At 53.2% G+C, this 20,513-nt stretch overlaps 5 protein-coding genes across 5 annotated transcripts; 3 read left to right on the top strand and 2 right to left on the bottom strand.

Moving 5' to 3' along the window:
- Positions 1-2,666: 2,666 nt before the first annotated feature.
- BGZ61DRAFT_532731 (aquaporin-like protein) lies at positions 2,667-4,326 on the bottom strand (the record flags this gene model as incomplete). The annotated part of the gene is made up of 3 exons (XM_046253906.1): positions 2,667-2,771; positions 2,823-2,893; positions 2,943-4,326. The coding sequence occupies 3 exons, from the start codon at positions 4,324-4,326 to the stop codon at positions 2,667-2,669; spliced, it is 1,560 nt and encodes a 519-aa protein (XP_046104321.1).
- A 1,638-nt stretch (positions 4,327-5,964) lies between these two features.
- On the top strand, positions 5,965-6,267 carry BGZ61DRAFT_478268 (uncharacterized protein; the record flags this gene model as incomplete). The annotated part of the gene is made up of 1 exon (XM_046249001.1): positions 5,965-6,267. The coding sequence occupies one exon, from the start codon at positions 5,965-5,967 to the stop codon at positions 6,265-6,267; it is 303 nt and encodes a 100-aa protein (XP_046104320.1).
- On the top strand, positions 6,237-8,164 carry BGZ61DRAFT_420677 (anaphase-promoting complex, subunit 10-domain-containing protein). Its single transcript, XM_046243493.1, has 2 exons — positions 6,237-7,441; positions 7,498-8,164. Exons 1-2 carry the CDS (start codon positions 6,699-6,701, stop codon positions 8,036-8,038), a joined length of 1,284 nt encoding a protein of 427 aa, XP_046104319.1. The 5' UTR covers positions 6,237-6,698; the 3' UTR covers positions 8,039-8,164.
- Positions 8,165-8,167: 3 nt separating this feature from the next.
- BGZ61DRAFT_420673 (uncharacterized protein) lies at positions 8,168-14,284 on the bottom strand. Its single transcript, XM_046243492.1, has 5 exons — positions 14,003-14,284; positions 12,561-13,642; positions 12,071-12,506; positions 11,824-11,924; positions 8,168-11,527 (listed from the first exon to the last, which is right to left on the bottom strand). The coding sequence occupies exons 1-5, from the start codon at positions 14,157-14,159 to the stop codon at positions 8,507-8,509; spliced, it is 4,797 nt and encodes a 1,598-aa protein (XP_046104318.1). The 5' UTR covers positions 14,160-14,284; the 3' UTR covers positions 8,168-8,506.
- A 1,093-nt stretch (positions 14,285-15,377) lies between these two features.
- BGZ61DRAFT_478264 (uncharacterized protein) lies at positions 15,378-20,100 on the top strand (the record flags this gene model as incomplete). The annotated part of the gene is made up of 3 exons (XM_046249000.1): positions 15,378-15,861; positions 15,908-16,634; positions 16,701-20,100. 3 exons carry the CDS (start codon positions 15,378-15,380, stop codon positions 20,098-20,100), a joined length of 4,611 nt encoding a protein of 1,536 aa, XP_046104317.1.
- Positions 20,101-20,513: the final 413 nt, after the last annotated feature.

Here is a 20,513-nt window from a genome sequence, read left to right as displayed (position 1 = left end):
TTTCACGATTCTCTCATCTCCTACTTTGCAGGCCAGACGGAGTGGTGTTTGCTGTAAGGAACCCCATGTTGAACCGTTAGAGTCTCTGTTGAGGCCGACGCGGGTAAAAGCCTTCCTCCTCATCAGTAAATGCTTTGCAAGATGATAAAGACCAAAATGGCATGCAAAATGAAGTAGAGAGCCGTGACCGCAGTAGTTACATTCTGGGCTAATCTACCTGTCTCTAAGAATTGACCTTGGTGTCAAGAAAACCTTGGATTCTGGCGAACAATCTCTATGATGGTGTCGTCAGTCCCACGCAAATTGCCGTATTCCGCGATGCGACTTCTCTGTCGCAGAAGAGGTAGATGGAGATGCGGTTGGACGGTTTCCGAGAAATGACTTCCAGATGGTGAGATAAGAAGATGGAGAGGAACGTTTTTCCTTTCCCAGGGGACCCCGATATCCACAAGAGCCCGGATTGAGATCGCTCCCATGCTTAGTATTCCTCTGTTGAAAGAATCCACTCAAACGTGCCGGAAGTTCTTTCTCCCCGGTGGCGATGAGTCGCGTACGGTCGTCAATGGAACCGGTGACGTATAGGGCCCGAAGGCATCGATCCTCCTCGGCCCCAGGCTGGATGCAGAACTCAATTTTGTGAATCTTATGAATGTCTTCGGAAATTTGGTTCCGTTGCTCTTGGCCACTGAACTTTGGTGAGAAATATCATGACGAGTGTGGATGTGAACTCACGAGTTCGCCAGGCTGATTAGGAAGTTCAGTCTCAATTTTAACCGTCCAAATTGTACATAACATACAAGTACCGGATTTCCGGTTCCTTCGCCAAGCCTTGGAGAGACTCCCATGTTTTGTGATCAATTGAATCAGTTTGTTCAAAGTCGAGCGCATCAGAGATTGTATATAACCTTTCGCTGACTACCGTAGGCTTTTGGACCGTCGTTTTCATCCCCATGGTCTGAACAGAAAAGTCGTCTCTTACGGTGACCGCAAATCTCTGGAGTGACTCGAGCCTGTACCGCTGCGACTTAAATTCTTCGGGAGCAACCTGGACTTTGTCATACAGAGCCTTAACCTTTGTGTCAGGCAATATACTCTTCCCGGACGAGCTGCCAAGATGCGGCACATATTCCAGGTATCTTCGCCATTGAGATGGATGTGACTCTTGTCAAATCCAAGACGTCATAATTCTAAAGATCTTGTTGTTCCAGGGAGTGGAGGAGCCTTCAAAAAAGTCTGCGAATTAGAATCACCGGGAAGAGGAGAGGGACACTGACATAGTCTACAAGTTTTGCATCAAGTGATCCACGAAAATATGCTCGTCGCCTACGAAAGTGCCCACCCCTAGACTCATGAAGCGCACATATCCGATCACAGTATCGAGGACCTTCTCGCCGAGTTTCACGTATCTAGGTAACTCTATAAGGATTAGGATTCAATCGTTGAAGGTTCTGGCTTGCTGTGGGTGTATCTAGGGTAGGGGATTTCGGTGATAGCTGGGTAGTATCCGCCATGGCTTCATCACAGAGATGGGCTTGGGTTGATGGGAATTGGGAAGAGAGAGGTGAAATTCTGACAAAACTTGAAAGCTGAGATATTCTGAGACATGGAATCGCTTTAAATTTATCTTTCTTCGCCATGCTGTTTAGTCATCCCACCCGTTGGAACCCTTATGGACGCTGATCCACAGGGGTAAACATTGAGTTCATAGGATGGACTGGATAAACACTATCCAAACGCTGCCGCGACCTGAATGGATGCTTATCAGGGTTAATTTAGACCTCTTGAGATGGTAATAAATATTTGGTTGTTTATCAATCATCAACCACTTCTTGTTTCCTATTCCAAGAACTTAGCGTTTGGCAGTAGCGGACAAACACCTACAACAACGCTGTTGACGACAATGCTGCGTTGACGATTCACACAAAGCTACAGGAGTTCACAAGTATTTATTCTCCAGGCCACCTCGAGATTATTTTCTGATCTCCAAATAATCTTACCCGAATTACTTCAGCACACCTGCAACCAAGCACAACCTCACGTACGTATTCTTCGGGCTATCCCAGAAACCGCTTCTAACCTCAGAAAGGCTCCCGCTCTACTAAATTCCCACGAAAAAAATGAACAAAATGAACAAGACGATGTCTGCCGGTTCTAAGGGCGACGACTATCCCCGCCAAGCGGTCGCGGGCTTCATGTTTGGCGCTATCGCTGCCGCCATTGCATTCGTCATCACATATGTGATTGCTGGCTTTTTCTTGAACTTTTTCGGCGACTACATGGCCCGACATCATGGTGTCCGGGCTTAATTATGGAGAGGCACCCCCGAGAACCTATATCGGATGTTTTGGGTGGCTAGATGCAGTCACAGTCGGTTCCAGAAGCTGGTCCGGGGAGCGTTGAAGTAACCATCCATCGTTGCATCAAGCGCGTAATGTCTATGGATTGATGGAATTCTGGAAGGGGCAAAGTATGGAGACGCATGACTAGGCCTGGAAATTAGAAGAGAACAAATAACTTCGAAATCCAAAAACTCCATCATAAATAAGCTGGTTGTCTGCATAAAAATCATTCTACCTTCATTTACAAGTCTGTCATCGCGTGTCGTTCCGTATCATTGGCGCATCCGTATCACCGTCTCAAGTTGTCATTCGTAAAGAGTGTTAACCCTAAGTGCGGATGGAGGGAGTCTGGCCCATATGAATCTCCGCTCGCTTTTCTGGGTTCTTAGTTGGGTCATTTGCATCATCACCATCGGCGCCAGGGTTCGCCATCTACAAGGTCATTAGTTTCGGATCGTTCAATAATGACACAGCAAGGCTCACCTCATATTCTAGGGTCTTGATAAACCTATAAAACACCACTGCAATGAGTGATCCGACAAATGGGCCAACCCCTAATATTGTTGTCAGTGTGGTAATGCAAATTGGGAGATCGCAACTTACAGTAGATCCAGTGCTCAGAATCAAAGGTTCTGGTAACAACACACGGCCCAAAGCTTCGCGCAGGGTTCAGAGAACCTCCAGTGAACTGGACACCAGCCATTTCGGCAATGAACAAGGCCAGGCCAATTCCGACCGGGGCGATAAAGGTCGCGCGATGCTTCTCTTTGGCCAGCATAAAGATGGCAAAGACAAGCTCTGCCGTCAGGATTGCTTCAATAAAGACGCCCTGGACCAAGGACGCGCCGCCTCCCAAGGTCGTCCTAACATTAAAGGTTTCGGGGAAGAGGAACAGGACGACCACGGAAGCGAGCATAGCTCCGAGCATTTGGGCAACGAACAAGCAGATGCCTCTCGTCACGCTGACACCCTTGACTAGAACCATGGCCAGAGTCACAGCGGGGTTGAACAACCCTCCGCTAATGCGGAAGAAGATCCACACGTTGACCATGAGAGAGAAGCCGAAGATGAGAGAGATATACATCAGTACAGAGACGTCAAAACCTGTAGCCTCTCCAGTGGTTGTCTGCTCGGAGCTGGCATTGGACTGGATGTTGGCAACCTCGGTGCCAGCGAAGGCGAAGAAGAGGAACATGGTCGTTCCGACAAACTCGCCGAGAGTGGCGACGAAGTGATTCTTGAGATCTGAGTTCATCCATTGCGTCAAAGGGATACGCATCACCTGGGCTTTCTCCTTGCGGCTCATATTATTCCAGTCGAGATGGGCTACGTCAAAGCCAACCCCTTCCTCATCGGAGTGCCGACGGTGCGGCGGGATGTCAGGCTGGAAACCCATCTCCTCGTCTGTCGGCCGGCGCACTCTGGAGGTCTCGAACGGATCTTTCATGTAGCGAGTGTCCTCGTGGTACATGTCATCGTCTGAATCATGCATCATCATTTGTCGGCGGCTGTTGAGGTAGGCGGGAGGAGGGCGTGGACCCCTTCGAGTGTATCGATCAGGGCGGTAGTCGTTGCGCCAGTAGCGGTCATAGTCCCTCATGGTGGGATAGTCGCGGGGATCTGCACTTTGCTCATAGTCCCAGTCATCGCGGAAGCGGGGCCTTTGTGACCTGACCGAAACCGAATGCTGGAGAAAGTCTTGATCATGGGAATACCGACGAGCGTGGCCTTTCGGGGCAGGATGAGCAGCGGTACGAGAGGAGCTCGGTCGTGAACGGAGGCCCTCATGACTGGCGCTCGGTTGGATGGGCGGCTCCGAGTCAGATCCTCGTGGCAAGGATTGGTCCACAGGTCCGGCTGGAGAGGATCCAGGACGGGCGACCTCCTCCGGCGTTAGACTACCGACTGGCGGGCTGAAGGCTCCAAAGTTCGCAGCGGGTGTACTGCGAGCAGAGCGGTTGTGGGTGGGGGATTGTAAAGAAGACATATTGAGAGGGGCGATGAGAGTCACCATAAAGGAAATGATTGCCAACAGGAAAGAAAGGTATGCAAGTAGGAAACTGAGGCTGTATCTTGCTATTCTTGCTGACGATCCATTTCAAGGGCGTGGAGATTGCCTAGATATAAGTCTGTAAAACTGTAGCGAGAGGAACCATCCAGTCGTCTCGGCCTTGATTCTTCCAATCATCCTGACCCATGACATCGATTGCATCCTCGTGTGGGGAGGAGAACTTCGAAGGAGCCCTGGAGTGGATTGCCATTGGGTCCAGCTGAGCGAGCTGAGAGCGTTACGAGGGAGTCCTGGCGGGCATGAGCATGTTCGAAAGAACTGTTGAAGCTTCGATAGAGGTAAAAGCGAAAGATTGCGTTCATGGGGAGACCTTGTAGGAGGGTCTGGAGAAACTGTACGCCGACGTGGCGAGCAGATGACTTGGAACGAGGGAATATGAGAGTGACGTAGAGGGGCAGGATTTCGATCTCTGCAATCTGGACGATCTCGGTAGCTTGCGGATTTACGTTCAGATCGCTTCCAATCACGGGGGGCGATGAGGCAGGTGACGTTGGTGAAGGAGCCGGGATGATGGCTGTAGGTGAGGCTGGCTCAGTGATCCACTTGGTCGTGTTACCAGCCGTCTGGACTATCTTGGCCAACGGCGACGGCGAGTTCCTCCCCGCAATAGGAAATCTTCGTTTCAGCTTCCTGCAGGTCTGGGGTGAAAGTTGGTACCTCTTGTAGTGAAAATCGAGATTCGAGTGCTACATTGGCCGCCCTGGTTTTGACTGGGTTGGGATAATCCCTCCAACTATCCGGAAGTTATAACGACCGAATTTGCGAGGAGGCTGAAGAGAGGACGTGAACCGGTTCTTGCGAAAACGATGGACAGAGCTTCCAAATCTCGGACTCTCGTCAGAATGTTCAAGAATTGTGTGGCTAGAGTGCGCGGAAGGATCGGGGTTCGACTCGAAGGTTTGAATTAGACTACATCATGCCTTGTGTGTGGCTGCAGGGAAGCCCGAGCTGGACTCTGCGCCAGAAGAAGCATGGACAGCCACTTGGCCCACAGAAGCAAAGGCCATGAACACGAATTCCGGCATTGTGATAAGAAAGTGGCGGGGTGAAGCGCTCCAGGATGGAAAATGGATGCGCGCAGCAGATAGATGGTCAACAGAAAAACAACGGAAGGGCTGGGAGTGGGAGTGGTGGCAATGAATCCTCTGGTTTAGCTCGAGGTTGGGGTGAGTTGGTCAGAAATAGCAAGTGAGGCCATCCCTGACCTGAGGATTAAGGCAGATGAGAAAAGTTGGCAGTAATTTACGGGTCCATGAAGCTGATGACGATGACGACAAGGACAAGGACAAGAGTGCGAGTTGTGGGAACAAAGACTCCGGAGCTCGGAGGGCCTCACGTGACAGCGCGTGTTACGAAAGCGTCCCACTCGCACCGGATTTCCACTGTAACGCGTGTAGCCGCCCAACGCCAAACCGCCGATAGACGGATGAATGTGCATTTCAATGTGCATTTCAATGTCCAACTGATCTGAATTGCGTGTAAGCGCGGGGATCAGGCACCTACCCGCCATTGCACACAATATCCCACTGCACTCACAGTTAATTCTCACGCAGCATGGACTTTGCACGTGGCTCGCGACGAGCCCGCCATGTAGCCGCCAATGCCAATGCCAGTGCCAATGTCAATGCCAATGCGAATGCCAATTCGACGGCCGCAGCGAATTCGAATTCCAATGCAGCCGCCACGAGCGCTGTACACGATACCCTGTCGCCCCCTGGAGCTGGACGACCCGTGGGCGCTGCGGCCTTGGTGACGCCCGATGCCCCTCCCCCGCTTCATCGGACGCCCGATCAGCCCGTTGAGCAGCCCCGACGCGCACCACCTCCGAACCCGTTTCGCTTGTATCGCAGTAAGTAGTAGTTGGTTTTCTATTGTTTTCTTGTCCTTTGCTCTCCTCTCCCTATTCTCTCTGAAAATCCATGTGCTGCGTTCACTGTCCTTGTCCGTATCCAGAGTCAAGTGACACGGTGCCATGTGAGGTCACGCCTGCAGTTACACACGGTCTCCATTATTCTCTCTCACCTTGCGATCACCACCTCACCTTTTCGGCCCTCCCGTTTCTCTTCACAACTCACAAAACTTTGCCTAGCGTCAACTCACACTACCTCTGCGGTTCTTTCCCTGGTGTTATTTAACACAGTCTTTGTCTTGGAATCTGCGCTTGAACTCAGCTCCATCCATCTCCTTGTTCTTGTTTATGTTCAACTGTTTCTCCTTCTCGATACCCGCAATATATACCCGCACAATCCAACCAGTTGCTGCCCATCTACACACTTCACTTTCCCAAGATGGTTTCCCTCCACCAAACCACACCGCAGACCTTCATCCTCCCGCCTCCACCCTCTCCCCTCAAGCGAGTGCCCCTACAGGAACTCCCCATCTCGTCATCAGGCGGCCTCACTCGCACTCGCGAGCGCACCACTCGCCCAACCCCCTCAGTCGACAAGGAGAACCTGACTGCCGTTGTGCGAGCCCTTGAGCACCGCCGCACCACCTTCAACCACAATCTGCAGAGCATCTCGGAGCAATTCCGCCTCCAGAGAGTCCGTCTCGCCGAGCTGGGCCGCCGGCTTGGTGACTTGCGCACTGCTGCTAACACTCACCCAGCTGCCCAACCCACCAACCATCCCCGGCTTAGCATGCCGCTGGTTGACTCTGACGATTCAGGCTCTGAGCCTGACCTGAGTGTGCTGGGAATGGCTCGTCCCGCACCTATTGCCGCCACTCCTGAAGTCGTCGAGCAGCAAACCCAGTCTATGTCATACAATGAAGATGATGAAGATGAGAACGAAGACGAAGGTGAAGACGAAGATGAGGACGAGGTCCTCTCACAAGAGCAATATGAGGCCGAAGACACGAGCGTCGAGGATGAGCAGATTGACGAGGAAGAGAACGAGGGCGTCCCACTGATTGACCCGGCCACTGCCGGTCTCAAGGAGATCTCAAACCTCGCAAGGTTCACCGTCAGCAGCCACAAACCAGGCAACGGCGTTGAAGAGCTCCGCAGCGACGACCTCAAGATGTATTGGCAGTAAGTTCCCCTTCCACCTGTCTATGCTCTCGCAAACTTAATACTAACCCTACTAGGTCTGACGGTCCTCAACCCCATAAGCTCACTGTCTACTTTGTCAAGCGAGTCGGAATCCGCGACATCCGTTTCTTCGTTGACTACAACGAAGACGAGTCCTACACGCCAACCAAGATCGTCTTCAAGTCAGGCACCAGCGAAAACAACCTCATCGAATTCGCCACCATCACCCTCGAGAGCCCCGTCGGCTGGCAGCAGGTGCCGCTTGCCGGCGCAGGCGGCGACCCGGACGGCAACACGCTCGTGTCGTACGTCCTGCAGATGCAGATACTCGAGAACCACCAGAACGGCAAGGACACGCACCTGCGGGGCATCAAGATCTACGCCTTCGACGCCGACTCGGCGCAGGGGCCTGGGAGGGATGGGAACCCAGTCGAGGACGTTGTGGGACTCGTGGACTCGGCGGTGGGGAGGAACGGGCGCAACGGCGCAGGGCATAGGGTGAGCAGTGTGAAGAGGCAGCCTGGGACGTTGAGGTTCGACCCTGGCGATGGCGGGTTGACCATTCCGGATTTTATGCGGGAACCAGAGCTTCGATGAGAGCCGGAAAAAGGAAACGGAGATGCGTTATGTGGTATTCGAGTTAAGAGTCGTGGAAGTTCACCCGCCCTCAAGGTAGCTAGGAAACTCCTTATTCACGAGTAATGAGAACCATGAAACTTGAAAAATGTCACGTTCGCCTCCTATTCAGAAACCCAGGGAATAGACTAAGACTTTGTATACAACGGCATCGAGGGCTAGGACTCGGTTCTTCTACGCAGTAAATAGCTACTTCTTTATTACCTACCTGAACAACTGCCGTCCAGAGCTTGCCACCCTCCCTCCGAATCCAGGCAAAGCAAAGCAAAGCGAAGCAAAGCAAAGAAAACTGCTCATATTACATACAAGGGCAACCCCTTGTCACCATCCATACGTTTTATGTCTTCATTCACTCTTGTGTATTCCGTCCAACGGGCTCGCAAATGCGTCCACTACAACTCCATCTCAAAGTCGACAATGCGTATATCATCAAGCTGGCACTCGAGCAGGCAGATCCTCCATATCATCCATGACGCTGTCCGAGTCGTCGCCCTTGGCCTCCACCTCAGCAGCCGCGGGAGATCGGAACTTGCTGGGTGTCTTCCTCTTGCGGAAGCGAGCATCGTCAATGTCTGAGTTATCTTCCGCGGTCCCGCTAGGTGGAACTAGAAAACCATCGTCGTCCTGAATAGGGTCCTGGGAGGGTGCAGCTGTTCGTCTGGAGGATGCTCTTCTGGCTGGCGTAGACCGACGAGGGGCACGGCTTTTTCCGGGTGCCGATTTCTTGGCTGAGCGAGTCGCCTTGGGGGGCGCTGGCTCGACAAATTCAACGGGCTCAACGAGCTCAACAGGCTCAACAGGCTCAATTGGTTCCGTTAGTTGCATTTGCTCCATTGGCTCCACAGGCAAGTCTGGCTGAATGGCTTCCATGTGCTCAATAATTTCCATCGGTTCAACAGGCAAGTCAGGCTGGATGTTCTCGTCGGGGACGCCACCATTCTCAATCTCCATCTTCAAGTCATCTACGACTTGGTCTTCTCCCTCAACATCAGAGTTGCCGACATACTCCTCGCTGATATTGTTGGTGCCTCCATTGGCCATAATCGTGGTTGGAATGGTACCGATAAATTCCATCTCCAGGGCGTCATTGTAGTTCTCATCTCTGATCTCGGGAAGCTCTCCCATCTGATTGTACTGGTCCACCAGGTACTGGGCACAATCGCGTACAGTCTTTTCGTCCCATCCGGGGATGGTTTGCTGCAGACGTCGCCAAAGGAGCATCTGAGTCGAACGATGCCAGCGGGTGCGGTACTGTTTGTCAACCAGTTTCTGCCAAGGAATCTTTGATTCAGACGAGACAGACGAGCCGTGAATGGCGAGGACAAGACGATATCTTTCTTCCTCTGGCATGTCGGCAATCTGTCGGCGGGCCTTCTCCAGGTTGAAAGAGATCTGAGCGTTTGGTTCATGAGACACAAGCTTGTCCTTCCCATGGGTCTTGATGTTCATTGCCTTCCACTTGGTGATGCACTGAAGGCGACTACGAGTTCGCTCCATTCGCTCACTGATGTTCTGCCAGTCAATGAGCTCTTCGTAGGGCTTCTTAAGCAGCTCTCGACTAGGTTGGATTCGGCGCAGCTCATCGATGGCGCCCATGGCTTCCATGACGTACTGAGTCAAGTTGGACTCCTCCCGTTCGTCCCAAGAGTCCTTTCGCTGGGCATCACCGCAGACAATGTAGTTGCGGTAACGGTCGCGAAGATCTTCGGGATGACGGTTGATGATAGCAGCAATCTTGGACCACTTCGTTCCGTGGACCTCGATGAGATCACGAAGTTCAGTTTCCTGTTCGGGGGTCCAGGTGCCACGCGCGACAAAATTGTGGAACTTCTTGCGCGTAATGTTGATGATCTTCTGTCGGTGACGGTCGGGGCATGTCTCAAAGACATGGGCCCAAAGAGCTGCATGCTCATCTCCAGCAGTAGTTCCTCCGGGGGCGTGGATCATGTCATTGACTTGATGCTGGGGCATGTCGCGCTCGGAACGGAATCTCTCAACTGCCATGGCGATACGGCTAAGTTCCTCTTCACTAAAGCGACCCTGAGTATAGCCCGCCATTCTATTCCGACGCCCTTGAAATCCTTCGGCATCATAATCGTCCGCCTCGTGCATGGAGTAGCTTGGAGGTTCAGTCTTGGTCTTTCTTTTCTTAGACGCGGTCTTTGCTCGACGAGGCTTCGGAGTCATGGCAGATGGTGACGGCAAGTCGGCATATTCTTCCTCTGGGGATGGCGGCTTTTCAAAGAAAGTTGGCTTAGCCTTCCTCGGCCTGGACTGTCGAGGCCGTTTGGTGTTGCTGCTGGGAGGGTTGGGAGCCTCGACCGGGCTGCCTGGCACGTCATAAACGTCGTCGCCGTCATTTTGACCCTGACCACCATTGACATGCTCATTCCATGCCTCTCTGGCTAGGTTCTCAACATCGCGCTCAGCCTCTGTGCCGGCGGCTCCGGCGGATCCGTTGACATCAATGGAATCTGTTCCGAGGTCTCTATCCCCAGAGTCACCTTGGTTCACTGTTGCATTCAGCTGAGAATCAAGGTCCATTTCGCCGTTGTTTGGAAGAACACTATTCTCCCGTGATCGGGCTTCGCGCGACTGGCTGCGGCGCTGGAGACGGGCTGCGCTGGGAGAATTCTGAGCTTCGGGTGACTCGTCGTCTGGTGTTCCCTGTACCACGTCCTGGGAGGCAGCCTCAACTTCACCGTCGTCAGGCCTTCTCTTCTTTCGTTGTTTGCTGTCTGCCGCATCTGATGGCTTGCGCTTCCGCTTTGGCTGTGTCGATGGGACTGAAGTCTCGTCATTCGAATGCGTGTTAGAGGCGGCCTCGGCGTATGCCAGTTGTTCCTGAAGTGCATCTGACGCGTTTCCAGTTGGGAGGCTATCCGGAATCTCAACCGGAACAGACTGCCTCTTCTTCATTTTCTTGTGCTTGCGGGAACCCTCTTCGGCCGATGGCTGAGGGGATGCGCTTTCTTGAGACGCCCCTTTCTTCTTTCGATCTTTTTTGTCTCGCTTTGACTTTTTCGAGTGCGAAGATGGCACGGCATTTTCCATCACTGCCTCAGGTGCCTTGCTGTCCTGACCAAAGGCCGATGAAGGCAGCTGTGAGGTGTAGGGTGCCTGTGTCGCATTGCTATCGAACATCTCGAGAGTGCCAAAGTCGGCCTCGTTGTCTGGCGCGTCCTCGACCTGGGCATCGTGTTCAAAGTTGTCAAACGCCTCCAAGCCGCCAATTGGCCGTCCATCCGGGTCCATCATCGCGTCTGCAGTGTTGTGCGACCCGTTCTGATGGTCGTCGCGTTCGTCGATGGGATGAAGCTCCGGGTGTTGCTCAGGTTGGTGGTTCTCAGCCTGTGAGGAAGTCCCCTCACTGGTGGCCGGTTTGTCTGATCCGCTGGCCTGAGAGCCAACTAGAGACCAGAGTGTCGAAGCAAGGCGAAAATCGGGCCACTTGTTGTTGGGGGGCATCGATACGCCGTCGTCGTGGGTGAATCCGGTGTGAAGGCAGGAGATGTGTAGGGTAAGGGGAAACGAAATGGTGTGGGGCCGCAGGAAAAAAATAGCGGCACGCGTCGCCTTCAGGACAAGCGATGCCATTGTTGGTGGTAGGTGCGAAGCGGCTGCTGCCTGGGAAATGAGGCACCAATACCACGAGGCAGGTACCTTTCACATCACGATTCTGGCTGCACAACTCGAAATACTGGATGACAACAAAAATGAAAATTGGTTCTCGTACAGAGTGCTACAGCGCTATTTGATACAGATGCAAAGAAAATACATGTAAATGTTGTACAGGTCACTTGCTGGACCAACGATTCCCTCCACCTGCGCCAGCCCCGTGATCCTCCTTTCGTCAATTCCCTTTCATCAGTCCGCTTTCCATGCCGGTATCCGTTGTCCAGCTTTGGGGTTGCCATCCTCGCAACTCTCTCCGTTTCCCATTAATTCATCCAAAATAAGGACGTGAAATAAACCCTCAAGTCGATTATCGACCGAACGGGAACCATGATGACTTCTTTTCCTCCGTCTGCTCCTGCAACTTCACCGAGACATCCCCCCTGATGCTCTGTCGGATCTTGTACTCTCCGCCGAGCACCAGGTCCTTGGCAACCAACTCGCGAGTTCGGCCCAAGCTCTCAATGTCTGAAATTCTCTGGATGGTAGCCTCTAGGTGGTCGTCGAAGCCTTCCTCGGCGCAAATCTCCTGGAAGGCAAGGTGCATCGGGACACTGCTGGCTCGCACATCCGCAGTGCTAGTGATGCTGAAGAGGTTCAGGCTGTCCAACTTTCGGATAAAATCACAACGTGTCATGATTTCCTGGGCCTTGTGGAAAGGGTATGTGGGTAGCACGTGGCCGATAACTGAGTCGTAATTAGGCTCATCGTCGTCCTTGTCAACAAGGGCCTTTGCTAGAACCATAGCAGCAGCCTAGAACCCACATGTTAGCACGATATGATGAATAACGAGTAAACACAAACTTACGGCCCACTTCTGCTGGTCCATGACATCGTCGTCCATTTCCATACCCAGGATCCAGCATTGGTTGAGAAACCACCGCTTCTCAATATCCTTGATCATCTCGCAGGTTGCATTCATGTCGCTGCTCTTCGCAACACGGCTCAAGAAGCTCAGGCGGCCACCAACTTTATCATAGACGTTTTCGAGCTGGTCATCCGACAGGCGCTCTCCAAAATACTTCAACCGGTAGCGCTGTAGGGCGGAAATAGCATGGGCCTTGGGTAGGTCGACAACAGACATGACCTCCATCCTCGTAGCTAGTTGCTTGAACCGCTCATATACCCAATAGTCGTCAGAGTTGAAAACCATGGTGACGAGGTTTGCGGCAGCCCACTGTTCTGCTCGCTGCTGGAGAAGCTCGATCAAATCCCGCCCATCCTCATCGTCGCGGAGGAGGTGCATCTGGTTGACGATAACGACGAGGGGCTTGCCTCTCTCTCGTCGCTTCAGCATAGCCACCTTCTCCAGCTTGTTGAGGGCACGCTCGATATCCAGTAGAGCAGTGGATTCGCGAGGGCCTCTCTCGCTGAAATATCCGCCAATATAGTCCTCGTGGTACTCATAATCCAAAGCTTTGCCCAATCGAATCCTGAAAATCTCGAGATCTGCGTGTGCCTCGAACATGGCTACACCCTCGCCATCGATCTTGCGCATCGCCTCTATCAGCATGCTGCTCTTGCCGCAGCCCTTGTCGCCGATCATGAGGTGGTAGTGTCCAACGTCATGACCAAACACGATGCGGTCCACGCGTTCTTGCTCACTGCGAACAATCCAGTGCTCGCCAGCACCGCCAGGGGGGATCTCTTTTCCAAGGGAAGCCAGTTCCAGAACTGGGTCTCCTGGCTCAAAGGCGTTGGTCATTTTGCTGAGGACGAGCCGTTTGTAACTCTTGTGATAGATGTAGCCAGCGGCAGCAAAGCCGAGACCCAGCACGACTATGGAAGCAAGTGTTGTCGCTGCTGACTCGCCCATCTTCCAAAGAATAGAAGGTTCTGATGAGGAATTTTGTTCATTTTGCCGTCCGCTATTCTCACGCGGTGCCTCCTCTGCGATTTCGAATTAGTGGGCTGGCGGCATGTGAGGGCTTCTCGTGTTAGAGGAGCGGAAGAAGCAAACAACAGCGGCAATACGAGCCTTTAAGCGACAGACACTCGTTGTCGCTCATTCATTCAAGACAGGCCGCTCTCGTGATTCATTCACTGCGAACAAGTACCCCACAGATGTGACCCCAGGATTAGGGCAGCTTTGCATTCGCAGAGGACCAGGATACGCCGATACGGCACGGCTACAGCGTGAGACACTGGGCTGGTGGCTTAATGCAGCTGGGTTTGGACAAGGCTGAATGAATTAAAGGCAGGCGCATTTACACACTCTCAAAGTAGAATACACAATTTGAACAAACGCACCTTGTCTCCTGGCGCCTTGAGTCGAAAATCGGAGCCTGCTGGCAGCGGAGTTGCATGGCCCCCAACGACCCAGCTGCGGCCCATTCGGACGCGCCAAGTTTGGAGTGCCCAGACGGGCAAGTTGGCGGGCCAGGCGGCCGGGATTCCGCAGTGTCATGGCTGTGAGGTGGCGCGAATCTTTCCGCGCATCCAGCGCACTCAAAGAAGGCAGTCAAGGTCAATTGGGCCGTCGATGAGGCCGTCGAGAGTCGTCATGAGCGCCGGCGAACAGGAAAAGGGAGCGAGACTGAGCTGGCGGCGTGGCTCGCAGGAACAAACACTGATATTAAAACAGCTGGGTACCGGTGACACGGCCTCCAAAACCAATTAGGCTTGGTGCCACGACCTAATTCAGACTTTCGGCGACCAAGCCAGCGGCGTCTGGCCACTGTAGCGTCACTGCAGGACGCCCACTGGAGGGTTCTTTGGTCCCTGGAATCCACTGGCCCCACTGAAGGTACCACTACCACGTCACTGATATCTGCAGCGACAGTGACGCCTCAGCCGGACAGGGGCCCAGGTGGTTGCTGTGACCGAGGAATCCGACTTGCGCATGCGACTAAACTCTGCTGAGAGATGCCGGTAATCAATCAAGGTAGGGCTGACAAGCTCATCATCGCCCAAGAAATCCGCCGAGCCACATCTGTCTTGCGTCAGGGACCCGAAGGCAGAACACTGTGGGGATTCCATGGGGATTCCAGGGGGGAGCGAGGCCTCCTGTACCAGATTCCGGCCGAGCGATCGCTCATTTCATTCCAAGCGTCCGGGGGGACCTTAATTCATCTAAGGTCTGCGCTATCAGCTGCCATTGTTTGCGCGGCGCGTCTCTTTGCCGTAGCTCGCGCGCAAGCGATATCCACGTGATGCACCACTTCCCGGTCTCGCCAATCTCAGCTCAAAGGAACTTTGGTACTGAACAGTTCGCTTACAGCTCAGCTCATAAACACCGTGATATGCGGGAGGTGGTCGCATTGAGATTGTCATGGATGTTCGAAATAATTTTTAATCACCTATTCCAAGTATATCGATGCGTCATTGTAGCAGATGCTCCTCCAGGTTGGGAAGGACACCAGTGTTCAGTTGTTGCTGTGAATATCTGTACGCTGAGCTGAAGGTGAGAACGAAGTGACATGTTCTTGAAAAACAACAATCAGAACTTCAACATCTCCTTAACATGCATGTTGCCCGTGACTAAGCCTCACTTCTTCACACCTCGTCTCTTCTCCATCCTAACATTCGTTCCCTTCAGTCTGAACATTCTCAACCCTGCTACTACGGATCCCACCTTCCCTGACCCTCTCAACACCATCCATCCATCCCTTCATGCCCCCAAAACATGCCGCCGTTCGCTCCAGAGCTAGAGGAGTGGTGGCTTGGCCGTGGCTACGATGCTCTAACCCGGCTTGTTGACTCAGGCGATGACGCCCTCAAACCTCAAGAATGTGGCTTCGCCCAGGACGTCCAACGTCGGCTATGCGCCCTCGACAATGACCGTCTACTCCAGGCCGAGCTCAAAGAAGCGTGGCCGGCTATTCGCGCCGCGAGAGGCATCAACTACGTTGCGAACCCACGAAAACAACTCAAGGAAGCATCTAGTACCATCTTCAAGCCGGTTGAAGACGGAGGCATGGATCAATCACGCGTCCTTGAAGGGCTTGGATATCTAGATGCGATGGAAGTGCATCGTCTTCGCTTCCTGAAAGCAACAAGGAGCGCCATGGAGGTTACGACCCCTGAAAAACGTCACCTGCAAGTCGTCGACGAGCTCGATCGTCAAGCCACTATCCATTACCGACATTTCCACCTAGGCTTTAGGACATGTGCAAGTGACCAGGACTTCTTTCAACCGACACGTGAGCTGATTAGTGAACTTGCAGACTCTCATCGATGATTTGACCAAAAGTGGCGAGAAGACAAAGGAAATACCAAAGATAATGGCTCGACTCAACGCCCTCTTCCCCCCTGTTGTCTTTCTCCAAGACGAGGACGATGTTGATCCAACGCCCCACTCTGCCGGTCTTCGCGACAGCATCCGATTTTCTGTCTTTGAGCACTTGATGGGGAGTGAACCAGTTTCTGAACAGCGGCAGCAGATGATCCAGATGAAGCTTCTTGGGTGGTGCGACATTCCTGGGTACGGCCAAGCCCGAGATTCCTTGATTCGATACTGCGAGGAATCAAAGAAGCTGGAAGAGGTCTGTTTGCTTGTTTTGGACGATTTGGAGCATCGATGTCTCAGCGAAATGTCGACACGAAACTTATCGGCCGACTCTTCTTCCATGTCACTCGAAGACAGCTCACCAAGTCCTGAGGGCAGCTCCCCGAGAAAGGCCATTCCGGATGTCGCCATGAGTGCCGATGCATCCTTTGATTCTCGATATCCCGCTTTGCACTCGCCGGTGTCTATTTCTGCACTTACAGCATCAAATCCTCTCCTCAAAGGAATGCCAGGCCGAGAGATATCAGCAGCCAAGACAGACGGAGCAGCTTGGGCAAAAGACCTCGGCGTACCACCCATTCTATGCTATCCCGAAGACCTTTCTGCGACTGAGTTCTGCCAACATCCCCTCGCACAGGAGCTTGAAATGACACCGTTGGAGATGTCGATTCTAGGACTACTCATTCCCAAAGAAATCAAGAGCCGAGATACTTAGTACAGTTTCGACAGCGACGATGACATGGAATACGAGAAAGTCACCAAGTCCCGCACGAAGAACTCTGGCAAGTTGAAGCGCCGTCAGACTAGGAAGGAAGAAGTGCCCCCAGTCCCTCCAGTACCGCAGATTCCAGAGTATTTCCGAGCAAACTTGACCCCGAAAGTTCTTGAGAAGCTAGTCAAGAGGATGCGATCTCGACCAGACCTGGCGGAGACTCCCTTTCCCGAAGATCTTTCGTCCGATCAGCCTCAGAAGAAAACATCTGCTCCTGGTACACTGAAACTCGGCATTAGGAAACGCCGCCCATCAACGAAGCTTCAGATTTCCAGCCCGGAACCCATATCCGAGACTAGCTCCTGGAGTTTGCGCTCAAATCGTCACTCCAACATCGCGTCCACCATTACTAACGGTTCACACAACTCGAGACCGGCGGCTTCGCGAAGCCAGTCGAGCCAAGATGCGGTCCAGCCAATCTTACAGAGAGATGACCCGAAGTTGAAGTACGAGCTTGCGAAACCGCGATTGTCACCGATGGAATATGCCCGCCTGTACCTTGTTGAAAAAGCCTTGTCTGATCGGGAGAATCGACCCTGCGAGCTTCCCAAGCCGACGGCGGCCAGGTATTGGACCCCCCGCTGGGAGAAATTCCTGATCATCCCTCAAATCCCGGATGTCATCCGACGAGACTTGACTCCACGAGGAGCTACTGATGGTGGGTGCGGCAGCGACTCCGCTGATTTGGGGCAGACCGACTCTGATAACGAGTCGGTGGTAACGCTGAAGCCGGGGACAGACTATCCACGTCTGTCTCTCCATCTTGGCGACTTGCCAACTCTTTCTCCCTTTCTGGATCTTCCGTATCCTAACATGAGTAATGAGATTTCCCCTCCCAACATTTCGCCGTTCGGAGTTGAAACCGAGGAGACTGAACGACCCGACGAACCCCCTTCTCCCTACGACGAATGCGAGATCCCCAAACCACAAACCGAACCAGAACTGCCCGCGCAATTTTATCAAGTGCGCTACCGAGAAGACGATGAAGTTCACAAGCAACAGCGAGAAACTAGGTACCGAGCCATCCACGATGCGATCGGTCCATCCGCCTCTACAAGCGTCTCCGAAAACAGCATCCGAGTCGAGGCAGAAGAGGTACCCGCAACGACAAAATATCCTGATCAGCCGACTTCCCACCACGAGAAACAAGAGTTTTGGAAAAAGATGGATATGGACAGAGAAGCTAACAGTTCGTCACCTCTGTCACAAGATAGCGTAGAGACTGCGGTGTACATGGGTAAGATGAGGGATCAGGTATTAGCAACTCCAGATCTCCGCATGCGAAAGGCTTCAGGAAACCAGTCTCAGCCATCTATTGCAGATTTCTCCTCTGCCAACTTTGCCAGTCCGGGGACCAGACGTAGGGTTGTCGAGTTCAGTCCTGAGTCACACATGTCATCGGAAGCTCGCACTCCAATGGCTCATTTCCCGATTGCGACTCAACCAACGTCACGACTGACACCAACCGCATTAACAAAGCATGTTATTGGAGGAGCTGGTGGGCACTTGCACCAAGAGTACACTCGACATGCCCGGTTGGTTCAAAGCCTCAGCGCAGAGCTTCCGCAAGCATCGTCTGCGCACCTGTGGAGCTCAGAATCGGATAGTTCGATGATATCGGATCTACAACCGGAGCCACTTAGAGTGAGCCGCCGGGAATCTCAGTTGGACCATGAGCAAAGCAGCAGGTGGTCAAGGGTCCTTGAAGAAGTCCTTGGGGATGGAGAAAGAGACGATGACAGCGGGAGGCAGGAATGCTTCGAGATGGACGACAGCTTTGAACCAAGATACTCAACGGCCTACATGGAGGATGGCCAGCGTCGAGTCAGCGGAGAAGAAATAGCGTTGGAAAGACTCAAATACCAACTTCGGAGCTTCAGAGATTCAGCGACTCTGCCGAAGACTCTACGGCGCTCCTCGTCAACCATCATCACGCCGACGCAATCATGGAGCACTATCGAGTCGTACTCGACGTTCAACGTTGCAGAAAGCGGACCCTCGGGCTTTACGCCACAGCACGACAAGGATCAGGTTGTATCATCACGCATTCCTCGTTCCCCGTTGATGGGCTATGTAAGGGACTGCGAACTGTCTGAAGGCTCCTTGGAAGCCGCCAAAAAAGCAATTAGAGATGCACATGCTGTCAGGGGAGTGTCCCAGGTTTCACCCAACACAAACTCTCTTCTGGATCGATCTGCTCCCCGCCAACATGGAGCTCTACTCCGAGACCTCGAGAGGGCGTCCTCCATAACACCACCAGGAATGAACAGCTTTGGTCGTTGGAAACACGGAGGTTCAGTACAACATGATGGTTGTGCCGATGGCAGCGAAGCATACGGGGACGATTTCGAGCTCGCGGACTCCAGCGAGCTCCTTTACGGAGGTTACGATTTGTCAAGCTACCAAGCCTTTGAGCCGGAACCGTCAGCCACAAGAGACTTTTCTCAACAATCAGACTCCCCAAACGACTCTTACGGGTACGCAATGAGTTCCGTTGATGCCCACCGATTCTCTTCTCAGCGGTTCGACCCCCTGAGTCGCATCAGTTCGCCGGTTCCTCAAGCCAGCAAATTGGACAAGCCAGACAAGGCCATTACCCCGTCACCGGAGCCGAAAGAAGTTGTGGTTCCACGGACGCCATCTTCAACCATCGGCAGCATCTTTCGCAAACGCGTGAGATCTCACCATGGTGGCAGAACACCTACGACTCCCCTCACTCCTTCTACACACTGGAGACCGTTCGATGAGCCTGAGCCTGAGCCCCCGTGCTCATCGCCTTGGATGTCCGGCAGGGGCGAGAACAAGGTGGAAAAGATGGCGCGGGCAGCCTACTTCAGGGAGAAGGCAGAGCAGGAGCTCGCGCAGATCGAGGCCACTCCCGAGAAACCAACTCTCCGCAAATCCTCCCTAAGTAAAGTAAGGAGTAAGGAGGACCTCCGACGCAAGAACCCAGGCCTCAGCCGTAGACAGAGCATGGAAAGCCTCGTCGGCTGGAGGAGCTTCATCGACGACGCGCCGGAACCCTTATTCTCCTCATCCCCACCACCCCCGGTCCCACCGCTGCCCGCGCCTTCGCGCCTGGACTATCTCGATGCGCGGGCCGACTCCGGCGCTACGGCGGCGGCAGCCGCCTACAAGGCGAAGAAGCCACAAGGGCTCATGGTTGAGACGACGCGAAAGCTTCGGAAACAGAGCCGAGATGGGTCACGGGCAAGTCGCACGCCCAACTCGATGCCGAGCAGCGGCGGGCTGAGGATGGCGTTCAAGATGGACGGTACGAGGCTCAGTGTGGGGAGAGTAGCAGTGGACGAGAGGAGAGAGGACGAGGTTGTACCGCGGCGGAGATAAAAGGTTGCAGTCTCATTGTCTGTTGTCAGCGAGGTGGTGGGATGGTGAAAGCTTGGTTGTCATATTGTTGAAAACCGGTTGTCGGGAATAGGGTTACCTTGTCAGATCCAACGTCCCGAGCGATGTTTTTTCATAACTGACGGAGTAATGCAAACCCCCAGTTGACACCTCTGTCTGACCACCAAGTATGCTTAATACAGCACGTGAATCTATTGGTCGTCTATTGGAATGATATGAGACTCGTCTAGTTTCGGCCACTGCGGATCGGTAGGTCCAGTACCGATGGAGCCGGCGAGATGGCGTGAGACATTCACCGTCAACTCACCACGGTCACTCCGCAATCGTTCATGGATGAAGCCTCATCCTTTGGCTGACGCCCATCCATGTCAGCATCATGTGTCCCCGTATCCACG

This window comes from Ilyonectria robusta (genome assembly GCF_021365365.1).
Source record: "Ilyonectria robusta strain PMI_751 chromosome Unknown BGZ61scaffold_10, whole genome shotgun sequence".
NCBI classification, from domain to species: Eukaryota; Fungi; Ascomycota; class Sordariomycetes; order Hypocreales; family Nectriaceae; genus Ilyonectria; species Ilyonectria robusta.
This window is presented reverse-complemented; position numbering and strand designations above follow the sequence as displayed.

Bases quoted from the DNA above. Each gene is read 5' to 3' on its own strand.
- BGZ61DRAFT_420677 (XM_046243493.1), top strand. From the start codon at position 6,699: ATGGTTTCCCTCCACCAAACCACACCGCAGACCTTCATCCTCCCGCCT. The intron at 7,442-7,497 runs GTAAGTTCCCCT...TAACCCTACTAG, and splicing joins GACCTCAAGATGTATTGGCA to GTCTGACGGTCCTCAACCCC.
- BGZ61DRAFT_420673 (XM_046243492.1), bottom strand. From the start codon at position 14,159: ATGACACTGCGGAATCCCGGCCGCCTGGCCCGCCAACTTGCCCGTCTG. The intron at 13,643-14,002 runs GTGCGTTTGTTC...TCGAAATCGCAG, and splicing joins TCAAGGCGCCAGGAGACAAG to AGGAGGCACCGCGTGAGAAT. The intron at 11,528-11,823 runs GTAGCACTCTGT...CCCAACAACAAG, and splicing joins CATCTGTATCAAATAGCGCT to TGGCCCGATTTTCGCCTTGC.